The 24,326-nt window shown below is 47.6% G+C and overlaps 1 protein-coding gene across 1 annotated transcript in view; it reads right to left on the reverse strand.

Moving 5' to 3' along the window:
• Positions 1-24,326, reverse strand: part of St6galnac5 (ST6 N-acetylgalactosaminide alpha-2,6-sialyltransferase 5) — a 168,462-nt gene that overhangs the window by 21,424 nt on the left and 122,712 nt on the right. Inside the window, exon 3 of the mRNA XM_028879173.2 lies at positions 4,284-4,693. Coding sequence (XP_028735006.1) covers positions 4,284-4,693 — 410 coding nt within the window. The remainder of the gene's footprint in view (positions 1-4,283; positions 4,694-24,326) is intronic.

Raw genomic sequence — 24,326 nt, forward strand, 5'->3', positions numbered from 1 at the left:
ATAATCTCAACGGAAATATTCTTCCTGCAGTTATTTCATTTATACTTCCTTTATGTAATTACTATAATATTGGTTCTGAATCATATTTTCCTAATGTGCCCTTATTCAATTATAAAGTTATTTTGAAGTGTAGTTACTTTCTAATATCAAAGAGCATGATTCGGCCATCTCTGTCATCTGTGTGCTTCTTAATTGCAGATTGTTCATGAGTCATTTTCATCTCCACTTTTAAGGGTAAAATTTCCTATAAATCAAAATCTACTGACAAAGTCTATTTCTTAAAAAATATTAGTCTGGACTGATGTCCCAGTGATGAGTTTGATTTGATTAGAAACTAAACTCTTTATGTATCTTCAACATATGCTCCTATTTTGTTGGGTTTTTTAGCTTACATAGAATAAATGGTTTCAGCCCAAATGTTCTGGGTTTCAGTTGAATGGAAATCTATTCTGGAAGGTTATTTCTCTCTCTCAGCTTAAGAATGGGGACATATAAGAACACTGAGTCAATATAATACTATATTTTTAAAGACAGTCTTCTAAGGTAAGGGACAAAACTCCTTTGGAAAGGTTGGTATACTTTGGTGTGCTATAAGGTCATAGGTGAGATTCTCTGAGCAGGGTGCATGCTAATTGACATATATCTGTAGAAAGAGGCCCCAGAGCTCAGCTGCAAAGACTTCTCACAGCAGGGACTAACACAGATGTACTTACTGAGCAGGTGTTCCATGTCAGGCTTTAGGGAAGGGTAGGATATGTTTCTTAGGGATCTCAAGTGGCCAAAGGATGGGATGATCCAGTCTCTAGGCTACCCACATCTTGTGATCCCTTACTGAGACCAGCCATGTACAGTTATCTTCATGAATCCTTCGCCAGGGTTGTAGGAAAACTTACATTTAATGAATAATCATCAAACAAGAAAAGAGAGAATGTGTTTTCTATGGAAGAGACATTTGAAACTTACTTTGAAATTTCAGAGCAGCAACATTTAATTGTAAACTTCATTGCTTGTCTTAGTCTTTATAAAACATGCTCTTGGAAGCTGGGTGGTGGTGGCGCATGCCTTTAATCCAGCACTTGGGAGGCAGAGACAGGTGGATCTCTGTGAGTTCGAGGCCAGCCTGAGTTACCAAGTGAGTTCCAGGAAGGGCGCAAAGCTACACAGAGAAACCATGTCTCGAAAAAACAAACAAACAAACAAAAAAAACCAACCAACCTACCAACCAACAACCAACAAACAAACAAAAAAAACGTGCTCTTGGTAAGAGAACTGCTGTGAGATGTTCTGTATGTCCTGTGGTTTCCTCGTGGCTTTACCCAGCAGGTCCGCATAGAGGATGATTAGGACCACGGGCCTGAGTGCAGGTGTCTGAGATGGTTTGCACTTGGCTGTGCTGGGGGATGGTTTGTATGTCAAGTTGCTCTGATTGGTCAATAAATAAAACACTGGTTGGCCAGTGGCTAGGCAGGAAGTATAGGCGGGACTAACAGAGAGGAGAAATAAAAGAACAGGAAGGCAGAAGGAGTCACTGCCACCCTGACAAGCAGCATGAAAAGATGCCGGTAAGCCATGAGACGTGTGGCAAGGTATAGATTTGTGGAAATGGATTAATTTAAGCTATAAGAACAGTTAGCAAGAAGCCTGCCACGGCCATACAGTTTGTAAGCAATATAACTCTCTGTGTTTACTTGGTTGGGTCTGAGTGACTGTGGGACTGGTGGGTGACAGAGATTTGTCCTGACTGTGGGCAAGGCAGGAAAACTCTAGCTACATAGAACTGTTTAACATGTAAGGCTGCCTCTTGTTGCTGGGCCACAGGGTTGACCACAGTGTGGGTTTTATCAGCTCCTAACTTTGATCAGGAGTAGCAGTGTAATCCATGGCTGGGTTAGAAATGGACTAGGTTAGCTACAGGCTTGGACTTTGCTAGCCAAGGGTCTAATAGACAAGTCACAGGTGTGTTCAGCTAACTGAAGCTCTCCTGATCAAGCTGTAGACCTGTTAAGCCCGCCATGGGTCTGGACTGTGGTAACCACAGGTCTATTGTGTCTTGCCAGGAAAGAGGCTGTAGTGTGGACAGCGGTAATGCTCTCCTCTGGTCCCTACTGTCAGGTCCAGTTCTCAAACTGCCATAACACTCCTAAGGTTTAAGAACACAGCTCTTTTGTCCAAAGAATTTGGGGATAATGGGCTTTGTTTTCCAATCATATGTTCCTAAGCTAGCCAAATAGTGGATTCTGTACTTTCTGGTCTTTATTTGACTTAACAAATCTCTTTAAATTTAAGATAAGAAACTGACCAATTTTTTTTTTTTTTATAAATCAGTTTTTATAAGAAGGGTATTAGACCACTAAGTGTACATCAACTAAAATAGTATACGTTTCAGAACTAGAAAAACCCCACAGAAATTAATTATTAGTTCAGTCTGATGACTGGTGGTCACTACCCTTATTTTCACAGGGAAGTGAGGTCATCTAGTCTCTAGAAGGTAGAGAGCTGAAGTTCCACCCAGAGATGTGTGTCCAGCCACCCTTTGAGGCTTCTCTGAGTAGCTCAGTGTCCTGTGTTACGTCCTCTCCGGACCTGTGCAGCTCATGACCCTTTTCCCTTGACCTTATCTTGTGCCATTTGCCCTGACATCTGGATACATCCATGTGGGTACCTTTTCTGCAATTCCCCTGCATGTTCTTTCCCTGGTCCCTTGGTCTCTTGGGGGAGTTCTCTCCCTACCCAGCTCTTTCCATACTTGTAGAAACAGTCTTTGGCTTCAGCTTGAAGCATCTTTTTGAGATAGCCTTTTGATTACCTATCCCACTGATTTTTTAAAAAATCTGCAACTTATAGTGAGAAATACATTTGATACCAGGACTCTAAGTACATTGAGATGTGGGTATATATGTGATTGGTTTTCATTTCACTTTTAAAGTGTGTGATTTAATTGATTTTGGTGTATTCACAGACATAATGATCACCACTGTTTAGAACATTTTCATATCTAAAAAACTACCTATCATCTATCTGACACATGCATCATCATTATCATCATGTGCCATCTGAAATAGGTTTTGAATTGGCACCCACATGGCAGATCACAACCATCTACAGTGGGGTGTGATGCTCTCTTCTGGCATGTAGACATACATGCAGAGAGAGCATTCATACATAAAATATATATATACAAAAAAAGTGCATGTATGTTTTACTTACATGTATGTGCATATAACATATGTGTGCCTGGTGCCCAAAGAGGCAGAAAAGAGCATTAGAGTCCCTTGGACAGGAGTCACAGGTGGTTTTAAGTCATCATGTTAGTGTCAGGGAACTGAACCCAGGTCCTCTGCAAGAGCAGCCAGTGCTCTTAACCACTGAGCCATCTCTCCAGCCACTATGATCTAGTCTTAATGAGCACTTTGGAAAACATTGCCCTGGACCATGGTTTGTCTCCTGCCATACAAGTTACAGCCCCATTTTCTTCCTGTCACTACTTGGTGACTGTCTAAGGCGATGAGTGCGGAGGGCGCCATCTTGTTTTTTTACTATGTTCAGAGGCAGATGAAAGACGCAGTGTTGAGCAAGCAGTAGGTGCAGTTGACTGCAGGGCTGTGTATCTTTGAAAGGGAAACATAATCTCACCTCTCTCTCTCTCTCTCTCTCTCTCTCTCTCTCTCTCTCTCTCTCCCTCCCTCCCTCTCTCTCTCTCTCTCTCTGAATGCATGTGTGCATGCATGTGGGTGCATGTGAACGTTTGTGAATTCCAGAGGTCAACCTATCATTCTTCAGGGCTGTCCACTTTGTCTTATGAGACAGTGCCTCTCCCTGGCCTGGAATTCATCAAGTAGGCTAGGGTTGCTAACAGCAAGTCCTAGTCATTCACCTGCCTCCCAGTGCTGGGATTCTAAGCATGTACCACTGTGCCCCCCACCTTTTTTCATGATTACTGGGAATCAAACTCAGGCCCTGGTTCTAGTGCAGTAAGCACTTTGTAAAGCCAGCCATCTCTCCACACTTCTCTCCTCCATAAATGAAGCTACAGTGTCCCACGTTTTCCTAATGTAGGCCAGTCACCATTTAGCCTTTAGTCAAGAATTACTCAGTAATGGTCACTGTGTGTCATGTCACTTTGCCTAATACACTCAAAAATCCATTACCAGGGTGCCCCAACATGTGAACCCCATTGATGCTGATGACATGGACCGTGGGCTCACAACACAGACCCTCAGCCAAAGCTTTGCTTTTAACGACTCTGCCCCCATCACACATCCCCACTGCCCTATGCCCCGTACCTGTCTTTGCCAGTCTCCTGCTTGAAGAGCTCATCAAACTGCAGCATCTTGTGGCGTGTGATCATGAAGGCCTTCAGCCGGGGCAGCACCTGGCTGAGAAGCTGCAGGTTGTTGTACACCTGGCCCTTGCCATCTCGCCGCATGTAGCTGCTGGGGCCCCAGAAGATGAACACAGTGCCCTGGCTCACGTTGAGCAGGTCATGGCGGTTGCGGAGGATCCTCTGGATGCTGGAATGTGCGATGACCCGCAGGCTCGTGCGGTTGCCCACATCAAGCCCATAGCCTCGGGTGGGGGCATCATTCATGCGGATAACACACTCTGTCTGATCGATCTGGGCACCCTGCTGACTATGCAGCAGATGCCCTGAGCTGGTCACCAGGGCGCAGTCCTTGCAATGCATTTTCAGGGGCTGCAAGGCAGAAGGAGGAGAAAGATGGTGTCAGGCAGAGGAATTGCCCTCCTTGGCACTACCAAGTTACATCCCTGTCTTTAGACAAGGGTGTCTCCTCCCTTCTTTTATCCATCCCCCATCTCCATACGCTGGCCGCATGCCCAATTATATCTGGTCCTTTGCAGTTGCATGAATCCTTGCACTTCCTTCTAAACTGCAGAGGCTGTTAGGCCAGGCAGAAAGCTGGTGTTGATCTGTCTGTCACTGGCTCAGGGCTTAGATCCCTGTGTGAGCATGTGACCCATCAAGGTCACTGTTGCCAGGCTTAGTTAGCTTAGAGATGGGAAGAAGTCAGACTTTCAGAACTAGGTTTTTCTGAATCCAAAGTTGGCCCCGCGTCAAAGCAAAGTGTCTTCTGCAAATTGCTGTGGCTCGGGTTTGGCGCTGACTCCCCTTGCTGAAAAGCCAAGCACTTACCGCGGCTCTTGGATGCTCTGGGAGTGCGTTGCCCCTCAGTAAAATACCATTCACGAGTCACAAGAGCAATGACATGCAGTCAATGCTGTGATTGTGAAATGAAGAACTGAGTGTTCTCTCCTAAGATTTGGGGAAGGGCAGAAGTTGCAGTACCCCATTTTCATCAATGTAAATAAAGCCCCAGGCTCAAAACCTCAGACCCCATTCTGGAACTGCAGAGTTCCGGTTCTTTTCTGAAAACACACCCCATGACAGCCTGCACAGAAAAGCCAACCAGGGACATATAAGAGCTAACAAATTAAGCATCTCCTGTTCATGTTTAATGGGAAATATCTCCTCCCTGTTCTAAGAAGATAATGAAATTAGAGCCTGAGTCCAAAGCCAGGAAGTTCAAAAGAAAATGATGATCAGAATGTTTGTTTGGAGACAGGGTTTCACTTAGCCCAGGATGACTTCAATCAATTCACTATGTAGCCAAGAATAACTTTGAACTTTTGGTCCTCCTGCCTCCACCTCCCAACTGGTGGGGTTACAGGCACACACCACCACACACACAATTATGTGGTGCTGGAGAACCCAGGCCTCCATGCATTCTCAGAAGGCACTCTGAGCCTGATGCCTAGCCCATTAAAAATGGGGAAGGAAAGTTGCCTCACTGATTTCTCCCAGAGCTCTGCCCTTCTCTGTCAACTGTGAACTGGGCAGCTGGCTCCCTGGTCTTAGGAAATGGGATCCATCTCAGCACTGCAAATACTCAGCCTTGTGTTTACTGTGAGAGTTTCTTGAACCATGGGAGTATGCCATAGTCTTACTTAGTACTCCCCAAGACCTTCTCTCATGGCAAGGTGGGTCCAGCTTCGTTTGCAACATCTGTTACTATAGGGAGTTGCTAAGTCGCTGATTTCCAGAAGCCTCCGTTCCTTCAAAATGGCCCTTTCTGCCTTGGTAGAAGGGGAAAATCCTAAGTTAATGGTAGTTTTGATTAAGTCATAAAAATCAGCACTATCTGACCTGTGAAAATGGTTGTTGCAAAGCCCAGCTGAAGCAGGGGACTCATCACAAGAGTTAGTCAATGAACGACAGGTGTTCTCAGAGTCTATCACTTAAGTGGTGGTGTGCACCTGTAATCCCAGCACTGTGGCAGTAGAGGCAGGTGAATCTCTGCAATTTTGAGGCCAGCAAGTCTACATAGCCAGTTCCAGCTGAGCTAGGGCTACACAGTGATACTGTGTCTCCAAAGCAAATATCATTTAATATGGAGCATATTGTAAGTGCTCAGGAAATCAGGACTGAGCACTTTGAGCTAATGGATGACACATGGGCTTGGGAAGTCAGAGACTTAACCACTGTAACTTATCACCAGGCATGCAATATTTGGCTCCTCTTAGGTGACAGTAAGTGGGTGTGATGGCTGTTCTTGTCAACTTGACCCATCTGGGAAGAAGGAACTCAACTGAGGGAATTCCTCCATCAGATTGGCTGTAGGGCATGCCTGAGGGGCATTTTCTTGCTTGTGCGTTAGTGGAGCCACCCCACCGTGGAAGGTGCCACTCCTGGGCAGGTGGTGCTGGGTCATCTAAGGAAGTTGACTGAGCAGAAGTCAGTAATCATCGTTCTCCTGTGGTCTTTGTTTCGGTTCCTGTCTTTATGTTTTGGCCTTTTGGTCCTGCCCTGGCTTCTCTCGATGATGGAGTGTGGCCTGTAAGTCAAGTAAACCCTTGCAAGTTGGTTTTAAGCTGTTGTGGTTTGAGATGACTTACTTTCCCTTCTCTTTCCTTCCTTCCCATACATTCCTTCCTGCCTTCTTTCAAATTCATGGCCTCCTTTTCATGGATCGTTACATACGAGAGAGAGTGTGTGTGTGTGTGTGTGTGTTCCTAAATAAATACAATGGAGTCCATATAATGTTACTTGTATTTATATATCTGTATGTGTTTTAACATAGCAAAGTGAAGCAAACTAGAGCATGGAGTTAGCAGCTAGATGCAAAAAAGAGGGAAACAGAGCTCCCGCCTCCCAGGCTTGATCTTGGTGAGGGCTGTGACTGAAGGAACACATCAAGGTATGATGGTATTTATGGAGGAGCTCTGGCCTGGAATCTGATTGATGGAGATTAGTTAGGACACTGCAAGGCCAGGAGTATAAAAAAGAGTGGTCGAGTAGCTAATATTTATTTGAGTGCTCTGCATGGGGCAGGAACTTCTCTAAGCTTATTATGTAATCATATTTGTCTTTCAAATATTACTGTAAGGTATTATTGCTACTACTTTATGAATTAGAAATTTGAAGGATTAGGAAAAGTAATTTGCTCAAGATCACGCAGTTAAGAAAGGGAGAGGTGGGCTAGGAAGTCAGGGATCCAGCTCCAGAGCTGATGGGATGAACCATCAGGCTAGCAGAGGGCAGTAATTAACCAGAGTGCTAAGAATATCAGCTGCATTCAGTGCCACCACCCAAGCCCAGGAAGGTACTTCTTAGTTGTGAGTGTTCCAACTCTTAGGACTCTGATCTGGGCAGATGCAATAAAATAACAAGTTTTTCAGCCAGTGCTCCAATTCCTGTGGGGATCATTCGGAGTAGAACTCACTCGGGACCTGGAGTGCACCAGGGTGACCTATGGTCAAGACCTGAACTTCCTGAGGAAGGGCGTCCATCATTCCTGTTCACCTCACCAGGTTTTGGGAATCTAGAGGAAGGAGACCGCTGAATCCTCTGTGTAAACTCTGGGGAGAATGCTCCACATTTTACTGTCACATTCTGTATGTAAGTTATTCAGAGCTCAACATTCAATGCCATTAGTTATGTTGTTTGTCACTGAGATGTGGCAGTAGAGTGAGGCAGGAGCTTGCTTTCTCTCATCTGGGCCAATCAGGAAGCAGAGAGGGAACATGAATAGGACAGGGCTATAGACCTCCAGAGCTCTATATCTTCAGCTAGATCCCACCCCCAAGATTCCCACAGGCTTCTGAAACCACCAGCAGCAGAGGACTAAGTGTCCAAACAGGCGTCTCAAGGCTCCCACAACTCAGCAGTAATACAGAGTCCTTTTGTGTATCAGACACTGAACTTGGTGCTATAGATAAAGCAAGATGATATTCCCTCAAGAAGCTTGCAGTCCAGGGAGAGGACACTCTCAGAAAGGATCCACAGTAAATGCTGAACTAAGCTGGCACAAGGACCTCTGGGACCCAAGATAAGGGGCAGTTGCGCTTGAAAGAAAAGCCAGAGAGGCAGGGAGACAATCAGCAAGGGAGCAGTCGGGGAAACCGACAGAAAGAGGAAGTCACCGATGTGGAAAGTGTTCTTCGACATTGGTGACTAGGACCAGTGCCCCCCCCCACACCGCCCATGCCACCCCTCCCCCGCCCTCCCCCTTCCCCTCCCCTCCCCGCAGCAGGTGTGGGCAAGCAGAGGCCAAAGAAACTTGATTTCTAAGGGCTAATGGAGGGCTGACACTGGAGAACAAGACTCACGGAATGGATCTTAACACTTTCGTCAGTGACTGACCCAGCATCAGGTTGTCTGGGTGTTAGAGTTGAAAATCCTGCATCCTGGGAAATCAGGAATCCTGGGTCACAGTTTCACCACTCATAGGGAGGTGAAATGTCCTGTGGCAGTGAGGAGCTTCTGCAGATAGAGGACTGACTATTGGGGGAGTGTGTCAGGAGACAGTCTATGGCTGATTTCAGAACAAGTTCACTAACCTCCTACACTTAAAAAAAAAACAAAACAAAAGGGATGAGCTAGATAGTTGTAGCCCAATGATGCTGATTCCTTCACTTGTTTGTTCATCCTGACATTCATCTGAAGACCTTTAATGACTACTTCACATGCCCTGAGGTACCATGTAACTCAGAACATTTTCTTCATTGGCTTACTTATTGTTTTTTTTTAACTTTTTATGTTTTTATTAGCATGTATTAATCATACATAATAGTAGTTTTCATTATGAAATTTTCATACTTGTATATAATGTATTTTTAATAATATCAATCCTAAATTAGCTTCTTTTGTTCCCTTTCCACTGATTCTTTACTCTTCCTAACCTCTGTGTGTGTGTGTGTGTGTGTGTGTGTGTGTGTGAGAGAGAGAGAGAGAAGAGGAGAGAGAGAGAGAGAGAGAGAGAGAGAGAGAGAGAGAGAGAGATGCTTACAGGAGCAGCCTGGGCACTTTACCGGGTCGCTATACCTCTGAGAAAATGTCTTTTCTTCCCCCATCAATAATTAACTACTCATAGATCCTCAAGAGAACAGGGGTCTTGTGCTCCCCCTCCCCCCGTGACTGGGTGATGACTGTTCATCTCGTCAGAGCTGCTGTTAGCTCAGGATATAACAGCCCCATGTCATGGATGGTACACAGGGATGCACAACGCTTCACCCCTTCCTCGGGCTCTGTGCTGTGGATCCAATCAGAAAGCGGTTGGCTGTCCCCATAACAGTCCTGCCACTACTGCATACGTGGCACATCTTCTCTGGATGGCCACTACTACAGCGTTAGGGACTACAGCTAAGTAAGACTATTGACGATTCTCCCTGGTAGCCTGAACCTCCTGGGCCTAAGAGGGCTAGACAGCAGAGCAGATGCCTTCAGCCCAGTTCCAGACTGACTTTTCTGTACCCCGTGAGGAAAGCATGTGCTGTTTTCAGTAATAGGGTCTTACCGTCTGGTTCAGGGGTCAACCAACCTCAGTGTCACTTGGCCATATAGCTTCAGGGGCTTCAAGGGTCTCCCTGACAACTTGTTGGGAGGGCCCACCCCGACACTCCATCACGTTATGTCATGGCCCACCCCGACACTCCATCACGTTATGTCATGGCCCACCCCGACACTCATCATGTTATCGACATGTCCATCATGTTATGTCATGGCCCACCCCGACACTCCATCACGTTATGTCATGGCCCACCCCTCCACAGTTATGTCATGGCCCACCCCGACACCAATGTTATGTCATGGCCCACCCCTGACACTCCATCACGTTATGTCATGGCCCACCCTGACACTCCATCATGTTATGTCATGGCCACCCGACACCCATGTTATGTCATGGCCCACCGACACTTCCATCACGTTATGTCATGGCCCACCCTGACACTCCATCATGTTATGTCATGGGCCATACACTCCATCATGTTATGTCATGCCCCCACACTCCTCATGTTATGTCATGGCCCACCCCGACACTCCATCATGTTATGTCATGGCCCACCCTGACACTCCATCATGTTATGTCATGGCCCACCCTGACACTCCATCATGTTATGTCATGGCCCACCCCGACACTCCATCATGTTATGTCATGGCCACCCCGACACTCCATCATGTTATGTCATGGCCCACCCTGACACTCCATCATGTTATGTCATGGGCCACCCCCGACACTCTGCCATGTTATGTCATGGGCCCCACCCCTGACACTCCATCATGTTATGTCATGGCCCACCCCGACACTCCATCATGTTATGTCATGGCCCACACCCTGACACTCCATCATGTTATGTCATGGCCCACCCCGACACTCCATGTTATGTCATGGCCCACCCCGACACTCCATCACGTTATGTCATGGCCCACCCCTGACAGTCTGTCAGGTTATGCCATAAGTTCACTTCAGTGGACCCCGAGTCCATGTAAGCTGAACTTTCCAGGTTAGTTTTGACTTTTCAGTCACTTTGTTGACTGTGACTGGGGACTCTGAAGAGGGTCCCAGCAGCTCATTTCCTCTATCATTTTAACTTCTCACAGCTGAGGCTAACTGAGGTGGAACACTGATCGTGCCAGGGGGACTCCAAGGACCTTGGTTTTTCCTTCTCATCTTTCCCTACAGAAGACCCTTTCAGGGAAGGAGAAGGCTTCTGTATCTGCCATACATATCCTCTGTGATCACCGGACACAACCAGAACCCACCAGGAGCTGACCAAACCCAGGTAGCCGTCGTTTCTCTTCCATGCCCACCCACACAGGCTCTGCTCTGCCAGCGCCCCGCTGGCACTAACACCCACTCTCCAAACTGCGTTCATGTGCTACACGGTGCAGAGTGAAGTCCGAGTTCCGCTTCAGGTGCCCATCGCTGAGGGGTGCCAGCAAGAGCGTCTCTGCTCTTCTCCACGTGATACCACACCTCCGGCAGCTGGGAAGACAGTGTACGGAAGGTGGGACCACTTCCAAAGAGGGAACGGAGTCTGGTTCCTGCATTCAGGACTAATGCTGTCTTGGAAGCAGAATGACTAGAAATCATACAAATTGTGTGACCTTGTTTCTTAGGATGTATTGCAGTCCTCCGAGGGGGATGTGTCCTTCCACATCTCAGCCCCGATAAAGTCCTAGTGTCTTACTGAGCTGCGTGAAGCATTCCCAGGTGGTAAGTTGGCTCCTGGCACAGTGTCTGTGTGCTCCTCCCGAGTGATGAGATGTAAGGTAGACAGGTCGCTAAGGAGAGCCTAAGAAGGCCAACTTTGGGTTCTGCTTGGGAGAGAAAACGCTGTAGCCGAGGGGGTAGGAGAGCTCCAAAGGGAGTTCTTACCTAGAAAGGCAGCCTGTCTGGCTTCTTCCTCACAGTGCTCAGCCTCCCAGATTCTCTCTCTTTATAGTCCATTTGCTCAGCAGCTGTGTAGCTGGTAGAAAATATGGCCACCCACATCAGGTCACTCCAATCTTGGCCGTCTCCTGTGCTGAGCTATAAAAAGCATCCCTTGGGTCTGGAAATGCAGCTCAGACGAGGTGACTGTCCAGCACGCACACAGCCCTGGTTAAGTCCCCAGCACCACATAGAGCACTCGTCAAGTGGTCGTGCATGCCAATGGCATCACTCGCTCTGTGGAGGCACGAAGATCCTCGGCTACATAGTGAGTCTAGGCCAGCCTGGGCTATGTGAGACCTTATTTTGTTTCCAACATAATGCTGACCAGAGAAGGTGATGGCTACATCAGTGATTCCCAGCTTCCTGCAGTTTCTGTCCTCTGAGAACACATGGGCAGAAGGGATAAGATGGCCCAGCCAGCAGCTCGCCAGTAAGTCTCTTGGCTCTGATGTACAGCAGCGAGAGAACTGGTGAAGACACCTGTCTTCACGGGAAAGGACAGTGGAGTCATTATGGCTAGAGCTCAGGGCACTGCCTGAAATTAATGGCTGGCTGGGATAATGTCCCAGGACACAGTAAGGGTCATTAAGCCCAGCCAGTTATTAGTCCCCAGTAAGAGCTTGATGCCAAGGTCATTAGAGCTGGTATTGGGTGAAAGATGCCCAGAAAAATCCACAGCGCGTTAGGAGTCATGAGGTGTTTCCAGAGGATGAGTCCTCAGAGGCCGAAGCTGCAGACAACCTCTCCCACCACCCCATACAAGGGGTAAGCAAGGCTCCTGGGAGCTTGTGGGAGGCAAGTGGGCAGCAGGATGTCCAGGGGAACGTGCATGTGTCCAAACACGTGGAACAGGGGAACATGCGTGTGTACATGCATGTGGAACAGGGGAACATGCGTGTGTACATACATGTGGAACACAGGGACATGCGTGTGTACATTCACGTGGAGCTCTAATTTTACTTTTGCTGTCCCCTCTGAACTTTGGCAATTTTAGAAGCATTTTTTTTATCATCCTAGAACCCAGGACAAGGTATGCACCCTTCAGTGGGCTCCAGATCATTTTGGAATGTGTAGATTAATCCTTCTATCACATTCCTGGCCTCTTTCTTAACCTAAAACAGCCCATAAAATGCACACCTGCCCCCCGGGATAGGGGAACATGACAACTTCTATCGTGGCTAACTCCTTCACTCTGTGGTGACAGGAACAATTCCTACTTAAGGAAGCAAGCTAAGAAATCTTAAGAAATCAAGGTCTGATTTTTGCCACAGCCGGAGGAGCAAGAATTCTCTCTTGTGACCTGGCTGCTGCCTCTGGAGCCTTTCTTAAGAGAACAGGCCAAGCCAAGTCAAATTAGAGCTGACACCTAAAATACCCAGAGATGTCCTTGTACACATTTGCAGCCAGCAACACCATGGCTTCACTTCTTAAAACTCTGATTTATTTGGCAGGGGGAAAGGTATCTTGGAATGTGATGCCCATTAGCTCAGTAATGACACTGGCCTTGCTCTGGGGAGTTGGGAGAGGGCGTGGTGCAGCCCGTTGGTCTGGAGCAAACAGATATATTAAATGGCTTCAGGTGTTTTGAGACACTCTGGCCTTGCAATCTGATGTTTTCCTGTAATTACCAGGCTGTTATTAGCTGTCAATCTCAGTCCAGGAGCCTTGGTGAAAGCCACGCAGATTATTTAATGTGAGTCACCAGGAAAATGTTACTCTCTCGAGAAGATGCCCTCCCTGCTGTTCAGTGACAGGCTCACCCGCTACTCTCTGGGGCCGCAAGCATCAGCAATCTGTCACACAGCATCTCTCTCCACCCCGAGGCACCTGTATTGTTCCCGCCCCTTGCCTGGATAAGGACAGTCAAGCTCTGTGGCCCGAAGGCAGGTGGCACTGAGCCATGTCCAAAAATTGGGTTTTTAGTGTTGTTGGCCTCAAACCTGCTTCTTGTACTTCCCAGATATGGACATCACTGAGCAAGTTGCTTAGCTTTTCAAAGTTCATTTTCATCCATAACATGAACATGGGAACGCCGATCTCAAAGGGGAGGCTTGCCACCTCAACCCACAATGCAACTTGCCCGTCGCTGCTCACCCCCTAACTCTGGGCTCATTGTTGATACGTGTCCGCTATTGGGTCTGCCTTCCTCCATCTCATCCCTCCCCATCTCATCAAGCCGCCCCCTCTCACCTAAGAGTGCCGATAGTACTCTTAGCTCTGAGTTGATATCTCTCCCTCACGCCTCACCTAGACGTTCCTGGAGTCATCTTCAGTGTGCAAATCAAGTCCTGTCATGCTTCTGATGAACCTTCCAGGGGCTTCCTGTTGAGCTAATAAAACCCCAGACTCCCTCCGCGCTCTGCCGCAGCCCCAGCATCCACAGCTTGCTCTCCGTCTGTCCCTCCAGCAGTCCTCTGTACAGACATTCCGCTGCCATTTCCCCGCGGCTGTCTGTCTGATGTGCATCGTGTCAGCAGCCCCCCTTCTCTGTGTGACCCCTTTTCAAGTCCTTCAGAAGTAACTACACGTCAAGAAATCCTCCCACTTTCCCATCTCACCAGCCACTTTTCCCACCTCTTGTCACTGTCCCATGACCCAGGGTTTATTTTTATGAACGCGTGTGTCACTCTAAAGTATCCTGATTTTGACTTGTGTGCCTATGTGTTACTGTCTCTCTCATATTCTGGGATGTGACAGGAGGGATACTATCTTTTTACGCAGTTTCTCTAGCACCACAAAAGATGGCCAGCACAGAGGTGCTCAAATGCTTTTGAACAAATAATTGAGCAATAGGCATGTAGAGCACTTACATGGGACGTGGCGCAAAAACGCCATCACATGGGTGTGCTTGCTGTGTTTACTTACGTGTGACCATTCAGCAGGTAACCAGTCCCAGAGACTCTCTGACTTGGGAAGTTGGTTTTATTTTCTAAAGTGCAATGTTGGAGTTTTGTGTATGTTTCATAACCATAAGTAGTACTGAATTAACTTCAAGGGGAGGCCTGGGAAAGCCCATAATTCCTTTTTAATTTAATTGCATTTTAATGAGCTTTTAACATTCAGTCTTATTAAGATATAATTTGTATGCTATAAAATTTACCCATTTTATTTTATTACCATTTTTATACGGGGTCTCCTGTAGCCCAGGCTGGCCTCAAACTCACTGTGTAACCAAAGATGACTTTGAACCTCTGATCCTGTCTCCACCTCTTAAGTGATGTGAAATATAACTCCTGGTGACAGATTCACTGATTTAAATTCAAGTTATGTGGGCATCACTGTGATCTAATTTTACAATATTTCCATCATTCTGAAAAGAAAGCCCAAGCACCTTTATAGCCCCTGCCCATTTCCTGTCCACCCTATTTGACCACTGGGCTACTTTGAATCTTCAGATGGCCATTTTTAAGCTGTTTGTTGTAAAAGGAATCACTGTCTGTGGTCACACATTCTACAGTTTGTTTTTCCATTCACTAGTTTATTTGGGTTCTATCTCTTGTTTATTATGACTGGTGTTGTGAACACTCAAATACAAGCCTTTATGTGGACTTACATCTTCCTGTCCCTTGAGGAGCCTAGGGATGGCATTTCTGGGTCATATGATAATCTTGTTAAGACATTACTTAAAGTTTGCCAGATTCTTCCATTCCCACCTGCAGAGCACAGGGCTCCAGTCATTGCCCATGTGTCACAACGCCTCTGATGATAGCCATTCTGACGGGTGGGAGGAAGTGCTTGTGATTTGCAGGTTTCTAACGACTAATGGAGTAGACATCTTTTTTTTTGTGTGTGGGGGGGATTCTTTTGCCATACTTTGAGTTTCTGATTCTATGTATTGCATCATACATTCCACACTAAACATGTCACCCAAAGTAGGTGACTATTGAACTCAGAGTCAACATTCAGTTGACTTCTTGTATGTGTTGAGCCAATGCGCTGGTTGATCTTCAACATCAACTTGGCTGGACGAAGAGTCCCCTAAGAGATCAGTGAAGCACACCAGGGTGTCTGTGAGGTGTCTCCAGTGAGGTTAACTGAACGGGGAAGACTCGCTCTGACTCTGAGTGGTGCCATCTGCTGACTAAGCTCCCAGAGAGAGTCAAACTGGAGGGAGAAGGCCAGCTGAGGGTTGGCATTCCTTTGCTCTGCCCTCTGTCTGTCGTGAGGACTCTCCTCTGCCACGGGCTCCTGTTGCTGTGATGATTTGCCCAAGCACATGGGGCCAAAAAGCTCTGAATCCAACCCTCCAGAGCTATGAGCCCAGATAGACCCCTTTTCCTTAAGGTATCTTTGCTGATGACCAGAAAGGAGTTAATATAGTCCTGCTAATTTTCTTCACGGTTCTTGTCACAAGCTTGAATGACTGGAAGTTTTCATTTTTAATTTTGGTGCTTGGTACACAGCTCACAGCAGGAGGTACTTGAAGTAATTTATTGCTTTCTTGGTCCCTTATGTTCTTGGAAAGCCATAGATAATTTTCTTTGTTTCCCATGAGTGTGCAAAGTGGTTTGAGGGGTGAGTCACATTCTAGAGGCTGCTTCTTGCCTGGGATGCTGGCACAGTGGTTGGTAGTTTACATGGGTTCCCCTGCCATCTTCATATAACTCCCTGATACAACTTTCCTCACACACATGCAGGTACTCCTTGGAGGACAGGCCACATGAAGACCCCATGTGCTCATTAGAAAAATTCAAAGGCTGCTTTTCAGCCTAAGGTGATCTTGAGTGTTGCTGGACAAGGATGATTCTATAAAGCTGGCTTGATTGGCACCTGCCAGCTTTGAAAGAAATCTAAGACAGAAGTGAGCAGTATCCCAAGCCTGGGAAGGTAACTGAACTGATGGCCATGAGAACTGAGAGTTCTGTATATGGCTGAGTAAAGAGTGGGGAAAAGCTGATGGGCATCCTGTAACCATGGTGCATCCTCTAGGCCAGGCAGCAACTTGTTCTGTTAATGAAAGTTTCTGCTCCCCCCGCTTTAATTTGCTCACACACAGCTCTTAGGCACCAACTGTTTATGTAACTGAATCTCTTGGGTAGTTACCCAGGACACTACTGTCTTCACCCGTCTGGCTATACCCTGCTCAGACATGGGAGGATTGTACAACACATAATGACACAGACTCCTGGCAAGAAGAGATGAGCATATCTCACTCAGTCAATGAATTAAGAGCAACCCACATGGGGCTGGAGAGATGGCTCAGAGGTTAAGAGCACTGACTGCTGTTCTTCCAGAGTCTGAGTTCAATTCCAGCACCACATGGTGGCTCACACATTGAAATGAGATCTGGTACCCTCTTCTGGCCTGCAGTCATACATCTGTATAAAAAAAAAAAAAAAAAAAAAAAAAAAAAACAACCACATTTAAAAAAAAAAAAAAAGAGCAACCCACATGACTAGAACAGCGAATGTGCAGCATTGAACTGGAGGGACCCAGCTTGGGAGGCAGGCATGGGGACAAACCTTAGGCCCATCATTGTTGGCAGACTTAGATGGAGAGTTGGGTGTGATCATGCATGCCTGCAACCCCAGAACTCAAGAGGCTGAGGAGAGAGGGACACCTTGGGTTCTAGGCCAGCCTGGGATACACTGTGAGACTGTGTCTTGAAACACATCAGAAGAAGAGGGGAAAGGAGGCCAAAGGAGGATGTAGATGAGAAAAAGGAGAGCAGGGAGAGAGAGAAGGAAGTAGGGGAAGAGGAGAAAGGAAGGAGAGAAGAAAGTGTCAAAAAAGGAGGAAACCTGAGCAAGGGAGGGAACAAAAATGGCAGCAGAAATTAGAAATCCTGAAGAAATGTAGAAATTCAAAGAACCAAGAAGACAGTGACAGCACAGATTCTGAGAGATGGGGGAGGGAGAAGAACCTCAGCAGAACAGTCTAGAAGTCAGGAGGTGTGCAGTGGGAACAGTGTCCCACACCGAAAGTCATGGTAGAGGCAACACACTGCATCTCACAGGTAACACGTGTACCTGTCGTCTCCAGTCATCAAAAGAGCTGGAATCGAGCTTTGTCCACTCAGGAAAGTACAAAATCAATTTGGAACCCTCAAAAATAATCTAGACAAATAGGATTTGGTGCTAAGCGGACCATGCTTATGGCACTTTAAACTTCATTTGCTAGTAAAATTTATTTCCCAGCCGCGCATTGAAGTGGAGTGCTAGACTGAGAAGTTATCGCTGGAGGGAAAATGACCATTATTGCCCTCAGGTATGACAGTGAGACTAACTTCCTCCAAACCTGAGCTTCCTTCCACGAAGTGTTGGGTGGACGTAGCCTTTGGGCCCCATATCACATCTCCAGTTATTGTGTCTTTAGGGTGAACCCAGGGCCTCCTGATGGACCTGAGCAGACATCCCTTGAACACTTAGGAAGAAGACACTCCCATAACTCTTTGCCCTCCGATGCCCTCATCTGCTCGGCCTTGTGAACAGGAAACATGGACGTTGACAGAGAGGAGGGAAAGGATGGAGGCCCACTACCCTAGTCTCTAAAAAGTTTTACTTCTTTTTGACTCTGTGACAGAGAAACTCATCTTGAGCCGTTGTACCTTTTGGGCAATCTGTTTGGAAGAGCTTGTAGTTGAAGCATGATTCTTCTAGGAGGGAGACAGGGAACTTGATCTGTTGACACTGTAGCATGAGGCTAGAGGACAGGTCCTCACTTCTTTCCTAAGGATGGTTCTGACCACAGCTCTCAAACTCCGTTATCTTCTAGGACTTTACCCCCTTCCCCACCAAGGGAAGTCTACATTTCTAAATGGAGTCCTTCACAGCTTGCTTCTTACTGATCAATTTCAACTCCCCTCACTGGGCCACCGCTCACTGCTCTGAATGGGCCCTGTCCTTGCATCTGTCCCCAGACCAGCCTCCATTCAGAGCACATTGCCTGGCTTGCTAGGTCTGGCACACCCTCTCCCTACCTACCTACGACTTCAGACCCTGGGCCAAGGCCACCTGCCCAACAGCGCTTTGGGTCATAAAGATTGCCTGGGTTAAAATTCAGTAGTCTACCAGCTTTGAGCTTGGGGAAATTGTTCCGTTTCCCTATTTCTTAGTTTCCCGTCTGTCAAATGGTGGAGGGTGTGTGGCTTCAGGGAGGGGATTTTGCTCATCTGCCTCCAGCCCTTCCCACTACGATCAGTTCTTCCCCAGGGGCAGCCAATCACGTGCCACCTCCTTTGGAGGGTGGTGATTTGATTTGATTTTCTAATCTTCATGTCCATACTGCTTCACAAAGTGGCTGGATTACAGAGCAGGGCCAATAAACGTAGGCTGAATGAATGAATGCATATATGGATTTCTGAGGTGTTGGAAAGTGGGTTTCATCTTCCTATTCCCCATTGTTCAGAGAACTATGACTTTTTTTTAAATCTTTTTCTTTTTTTTTTTTTTGATCCTACTTAAATTCTAACCAGACATGCTAAGACCCTTTTAACACTCTGATGCCTTGAAAGGGCTTTGATCACATGTGGGTGAAGCTGTGTGTCCCTAATCTGAGGGTTCCCACGGTACTTGGGAACTTTGCTTGGGTGTCGAAGGCGAAGGACTTAGTCACTGCGGCCAGGTCACGCAGAGCAGTGGCGGGCCTTTACTCCTGGACATGCCTGAGGTTTCAAAAGAAAGCCAGAGAGGGGTTAAGTAATTTGAGGCTTCAAGGACTGCATGTCCTTTGGGGTTGGCGGTGTGGGAGGTGGAGCGCAGGGCACTGTTAAATACAGAGCCTCACAGCCACCGTCCCCACTGGGCTGGCCTGGCTCACTTTCAATTGCACTCAGGGATGCTGTGATGTTTATTTCAAATATAAGGCTTAGGATGGACATCAGAAGTGTAGGACATTTGTAGCAAGAATCTTAAAAGTTCTTATTAATAAAATCAAACCTGAGGCCAGTTATTGGGGTGAACGCTGGAAGATCAGAGAAGCAGAACAAGCCACAGCCACCTCACCTTGCCAGTTCCTCAGCTGATCCTGTTTCCTCAGACTGGAAGCCTCTGTGTCCTCATCCAGAATGGGTCTCAGCTGAACTGTTGCTCAAAAGCCTAAAAGCTTAACCAGCCAAATGCTTCTAGTTTCTGGTCTTCACACCTTATATATCTTTCTGTTTTTGCCATCACTCCCTGAAATTAAAGGCTCACTTCTTGAGATTAAAGGCTTATGTCACCATGCCTGGCTGTTTCCAATGTGGCCTTGAACTCACAGAGATCCAGAGGGATTTCTGCCTCTGGAATGCTAGGATGAAAGGTTTGAGTACCACCATTTTCTAGCCTTTGAATCAAATGGCTGTTCTGTCTCTGACCCCAGATAAGTTTATTAGGGTGTACAATATTTTGGGGAACACAATACCACCACAGACATTGTTCCATCAGACATAGGAAAACGTGTGTGTGTGTGTGTGTGTGTGTGTGTGTGTGTGTGTGTATGCATGCGTGTGTGTATGCGCTTGCGCGCGCGCGCGCGCATGTATGTGTGCATGCACCTGTACGTGCACCCACATATTTATACGCACATGGGGACTAGGGGATGACCTCAGGTGCCATTTCTCAATGCCTTCTACCTCCCCTGCACTTTTATAAATAAATCTCACTGCCCTGGAATTCAGAGTAGGCTAGCCTGGCCAGCCAGGGAGCCACCTGTCTTTGCTTCCCCAGGGTTTGGATTACAACGTGAGCTACCATGGCTGGCTTTTATCACTTGTGTTCTGGGATCCAGCTCAGGTTTCCATGCTAAGGCTGAGGTGGTGAGCACTTTCCTGACCAAGCCATCTCTTCCAGCCCCGAGAAGACATTATCATCTCTGAAATAGTGGCAGCCTCCTAGCCTATATCTGCTCTTCAGTCCTTCCTTCTGGACTTTCCTCTTGGACAGCACAGATGCTCACCAGTGGTTCTCTGCAAGTTGAGCTTACCTCCAGCCTCCCTAGATCAGCCTTTCTTCCCTCCCCACAGAAAGGTGACAACCCCAGCCAGTTGCTCCAGCCAGAGCTCAGGGGCTCGGCATGCTCAGCCTTGCCTCTCTTTCTCCACCCTGGCCCAGTCTTTATTATCCTTCAGCCTCAGCTCTCTCAGCTCGACCCACATACCTCTCTTCCATCTGCTGGCCTCTTGCCCTCTCTCCCTAAGTTCATTGAACTTCACTCTAGAGTCTGCTTATTGGCCAACATCTCTTGCTGGGTGCTAGACATTTTAAATTTCTTTTGAGAGAAGACCTCTCGTATCCCAGAGCTAGCCTCTAACTCACTATGTAGTTAAAATGAACTTGAACTTCTCTCTGCTTCTGCCTCTCAGGCGCTGGAATTACAGGCATGTGCCACCTGCTTTATGCTCCCCACCCCCACATACACAGAACTCTGGAGACATTATATTATCCACAGTGCCTGACACACAATATATACTCAATGTATTGTCACCCATATCAATCTCTGGCTTCCAGTAAATGGTAAAGTACCCTTCACCCTGTTCCCAGGCAGATGCCCTCTGAGAAGGGGTCATGATCCCCAGAGTCAAGAAGAAAGGAACCTGGGCACATTCAATCCATCTTTAGTGGGAAAGACAACACAGCATTGGTGTAAGGGATTTGGGCGCAGGCCACGTATCTTTTGAGGTAATTGCCTTCTAGAGCTGAGAGTGGGCAGCCTGTGCATAGCGAGCTTGCTGTGGCACTGGCTCCGGTCGGTCTCTATGTCACTAACCGTCATCACTCTAATACTTGGGCCACACCCATCCTTCCCAGGCTCCTTTATGAATGGCTAGATGCACACCCTATATCTAGGGTGCTTGGTACCTCACGGCCCCGACACTCTGCCTGTTCCTGAGCCTCCTACGTAGGAGCAGACCTATGGGGGTGGTGTAATGGAGCCGTGTTTTCAGCACTACACCCGCACCTGACACATTCCCATTTGTGTGTTCATTCATTCAAACAAGTACTTTTTAGCAGTTGCTGTGTGCCAGGCACCATTCTTCATGCTAGGGATAAAAGGACTCAACCAAATAGCTCCTCCCCATAACTGAGCCTATATATGTACTGGGAAGATGGAGAGTGAGACCTGCCTGGGCTGAGGACCACTGTGCTGTCTGTTCTGGCTTTACAAAGCCCTGCACATGGCACCAATCCCAGGAACCTGGACATGAGGCTGTATTTCCCATCCTCTGGGGAGACATTAAGGCTAGCCTGCTGAACCCCTCTCAATGACACCTCTACAAGCCAATGCCAAGGCTGGAATGAGGCCCTTGAGACAAATCAATCCCGGCTCCATGCAAAGGCAGACATGCCTGTGCCTTCTAGAAAACAACCTCAAATAACACGCCCATGTTGTGCTCTCTGGGGAGACAGCAGGGTAGGAGGAGAGAGGAAGCCAGCTGGAGAGGGTTGGAGGTTGCTTCAAGTGCTCACAGATGGGAGCAGGGAGGGCCCTTCCCTGGCTGAGGTGCTGGGAGCCTCTCCCTAATGACTGGTCCCAGAGTCCTTTGTTTTCTATGAAAATGACAGAAAATGTATCAAAGATGGTACATACCATTTAAAACTACCCACGTCTGGAACCATGGAAGAGAGAGCAGCCCTGGGATGTGAAGGAACTTACCAAAGCTAAGACTGTGGGCTTTGTGTTCAAATGACCAACCAGTTCCCTCCTCACTGTGTCTCCTAACAGAAAACGGGGCCAGGGGGTCAGAGGGTATGTGGGCGGGTGATGTCCTTTCCTGAAATCAGTTCTGGACAAGTCGGAGTGTCCTACTAACCCGCCCATATTTGTTTCCTCCCTTCTGAGAGCCGTTAAGCCCCTGGCTCTGCAGGCAGGGGTTCAAAGTTAGAAAGGGCAGGCTGCACGGGGAGAGGGGCGGGGCGGGGCGGGGCGGGGCGGGCTGGGGCGGGGCCGGGCCGGGGCGGGGCCGGGTTGGGGCGGGGGCGGGCGGGGCGGGGCGGGCCGGGAGGCTTTGTCCCATAGGTAGAGCTGTGAGGCAGGTGATTAGTAGCTTCCCATCAGTCTCTTCTCACTCCTCTCCTTCCAAGGATCACAAGACTCCTGGCTACAAATGTGTCCTGCATTTCGGGCATTTCCAGGTCAAAACTGGTCCTCTATGACCCAATTTGAAAACACTTGGGTGCCCAGGAACAGTTGATTCTTAGTGTGAATTGGACATACGTACAAGAGTCCAAGAGTTCCTTGAGCCAAGGGGACTGTATGGGGCATGAGGTATCTTGGCATCACACCGGGATATGGAGTAATGTTAGAGACGTTGACGTCAGTGGCGCTTCCCCAGCACCTTTCAGTACCTGCCACGTTTACACGAAGGGCAAATGGAATCCATAGGGCAGGGGCCAGTGAGGAGAAGAGGTAGAAGGAAGAGGACCAGGGGGACCTGACCATTGCTGAGAAGACACAGGAAGGTGGGTCACAGCTCATGGACTTTGGAGATGGGAGGCATCCCTGGACAGATCCAGACAGGCTGGGGGTTCTGGCACTCTGCGGATGGTCAGGTCTTGGTTTGCTCTGGCACAGAGCCTGGTGATTAACTGTGTGCATGACACTCCTGCATACTCATACCTTAGTCTGGGCATACAGGCAGTTCCTCTGCCCTTGTCTTTCATGTAGAGTTTCTGGGTCTCATATGGCAAAGACCTTTCTAAAATTCCCAAAATCAGATGAGGAAAACAAGGAGTCTCTGAGATCTCACCTCCTAACGGACAGCCCAGAGAAGGACACACTTTCAGAGACAGAATAAGGATGCCTGTGAAGTCCAGCCATTAAAAAAATGTGTGTGTGTGTGTGTGTGTGCGCGCGCGCGCGCATGCGTGCATATGCATGCATACACATGTGTGTATGTATAGGTACCCTTGTAGATGTGTGTATGTATAGGTACCCTTGTACATATATGTGTGGTAAAGGCCAGAAGACAGTCTCAGCTGTTATTCTTTGGGTGCCATCCTCCTTAGTTTTTGAGGCAGGGCCTCTCGCTGGTCTGGAGCTCATCAAGTAGGTTAGAATGGCTGGCCCTCCAGCCCCTGGGATATCTGTCTCCCTCTACTCAGACTGGGATTACAAGTGTGTGCCCTCCCATGGCACTGAAAAAATAGTTTCTGTGCATTTATTTTCCACAGTATATAACTGGATGGAATCTTTAAAAAATATGAAACAAAGCCAGTTTGTGGAAGTCTTCCTGGTCCGCAGCACAAGTGAATGTAGCATGAATCTTAAAAGTTCTTATTAATAAAATCAAACCTGAGCCAGTTATTGGGGTGAACACTGGAAGGTCAGAGAGACAGAACAAGCCACAGCTAAGCTCACCTGGCCAACTTCTCAGACTGGAGGCCTCTGAGTCCTCATCCAGAATGAGTCTCAGCTGAACTGCTGCTCGAAAGCCTGAAGCTTAACCAGCTAAAAGCTTCTAGTTCCTGGTCCTCATGCCTTATATACCTTTCTGCTTTCTACCACCACTCCCTGAGATTAAAGACTCACTTTCTGGGATTAAAGGCGTGAGTCACCATGCTTGGCTGTTTCCTTGAACACACAGAGATCCAGGTAGATCTCTGCCTCTGGAATGCTAGGATTAAAGGCGTGTGCTACCACTGCCTAACCTCTATGTTTAAAATTGTGTCTGTTTTG

The sequence above is a fragment of the Peromyscus leucopus genome, chromosome 6, assembly GCF_004664715.2.
Source record: "Peromyscus leucopus breed LL Stock chromosome 6, UCI_PerLeu_2.1, whole genome shotgun sequence".
NCBI lineage: Eukaryota > Metazoa > Chordata > Mammalia > Rodentia > Cricetidae > Peromyscus > Peromyscus leucopus.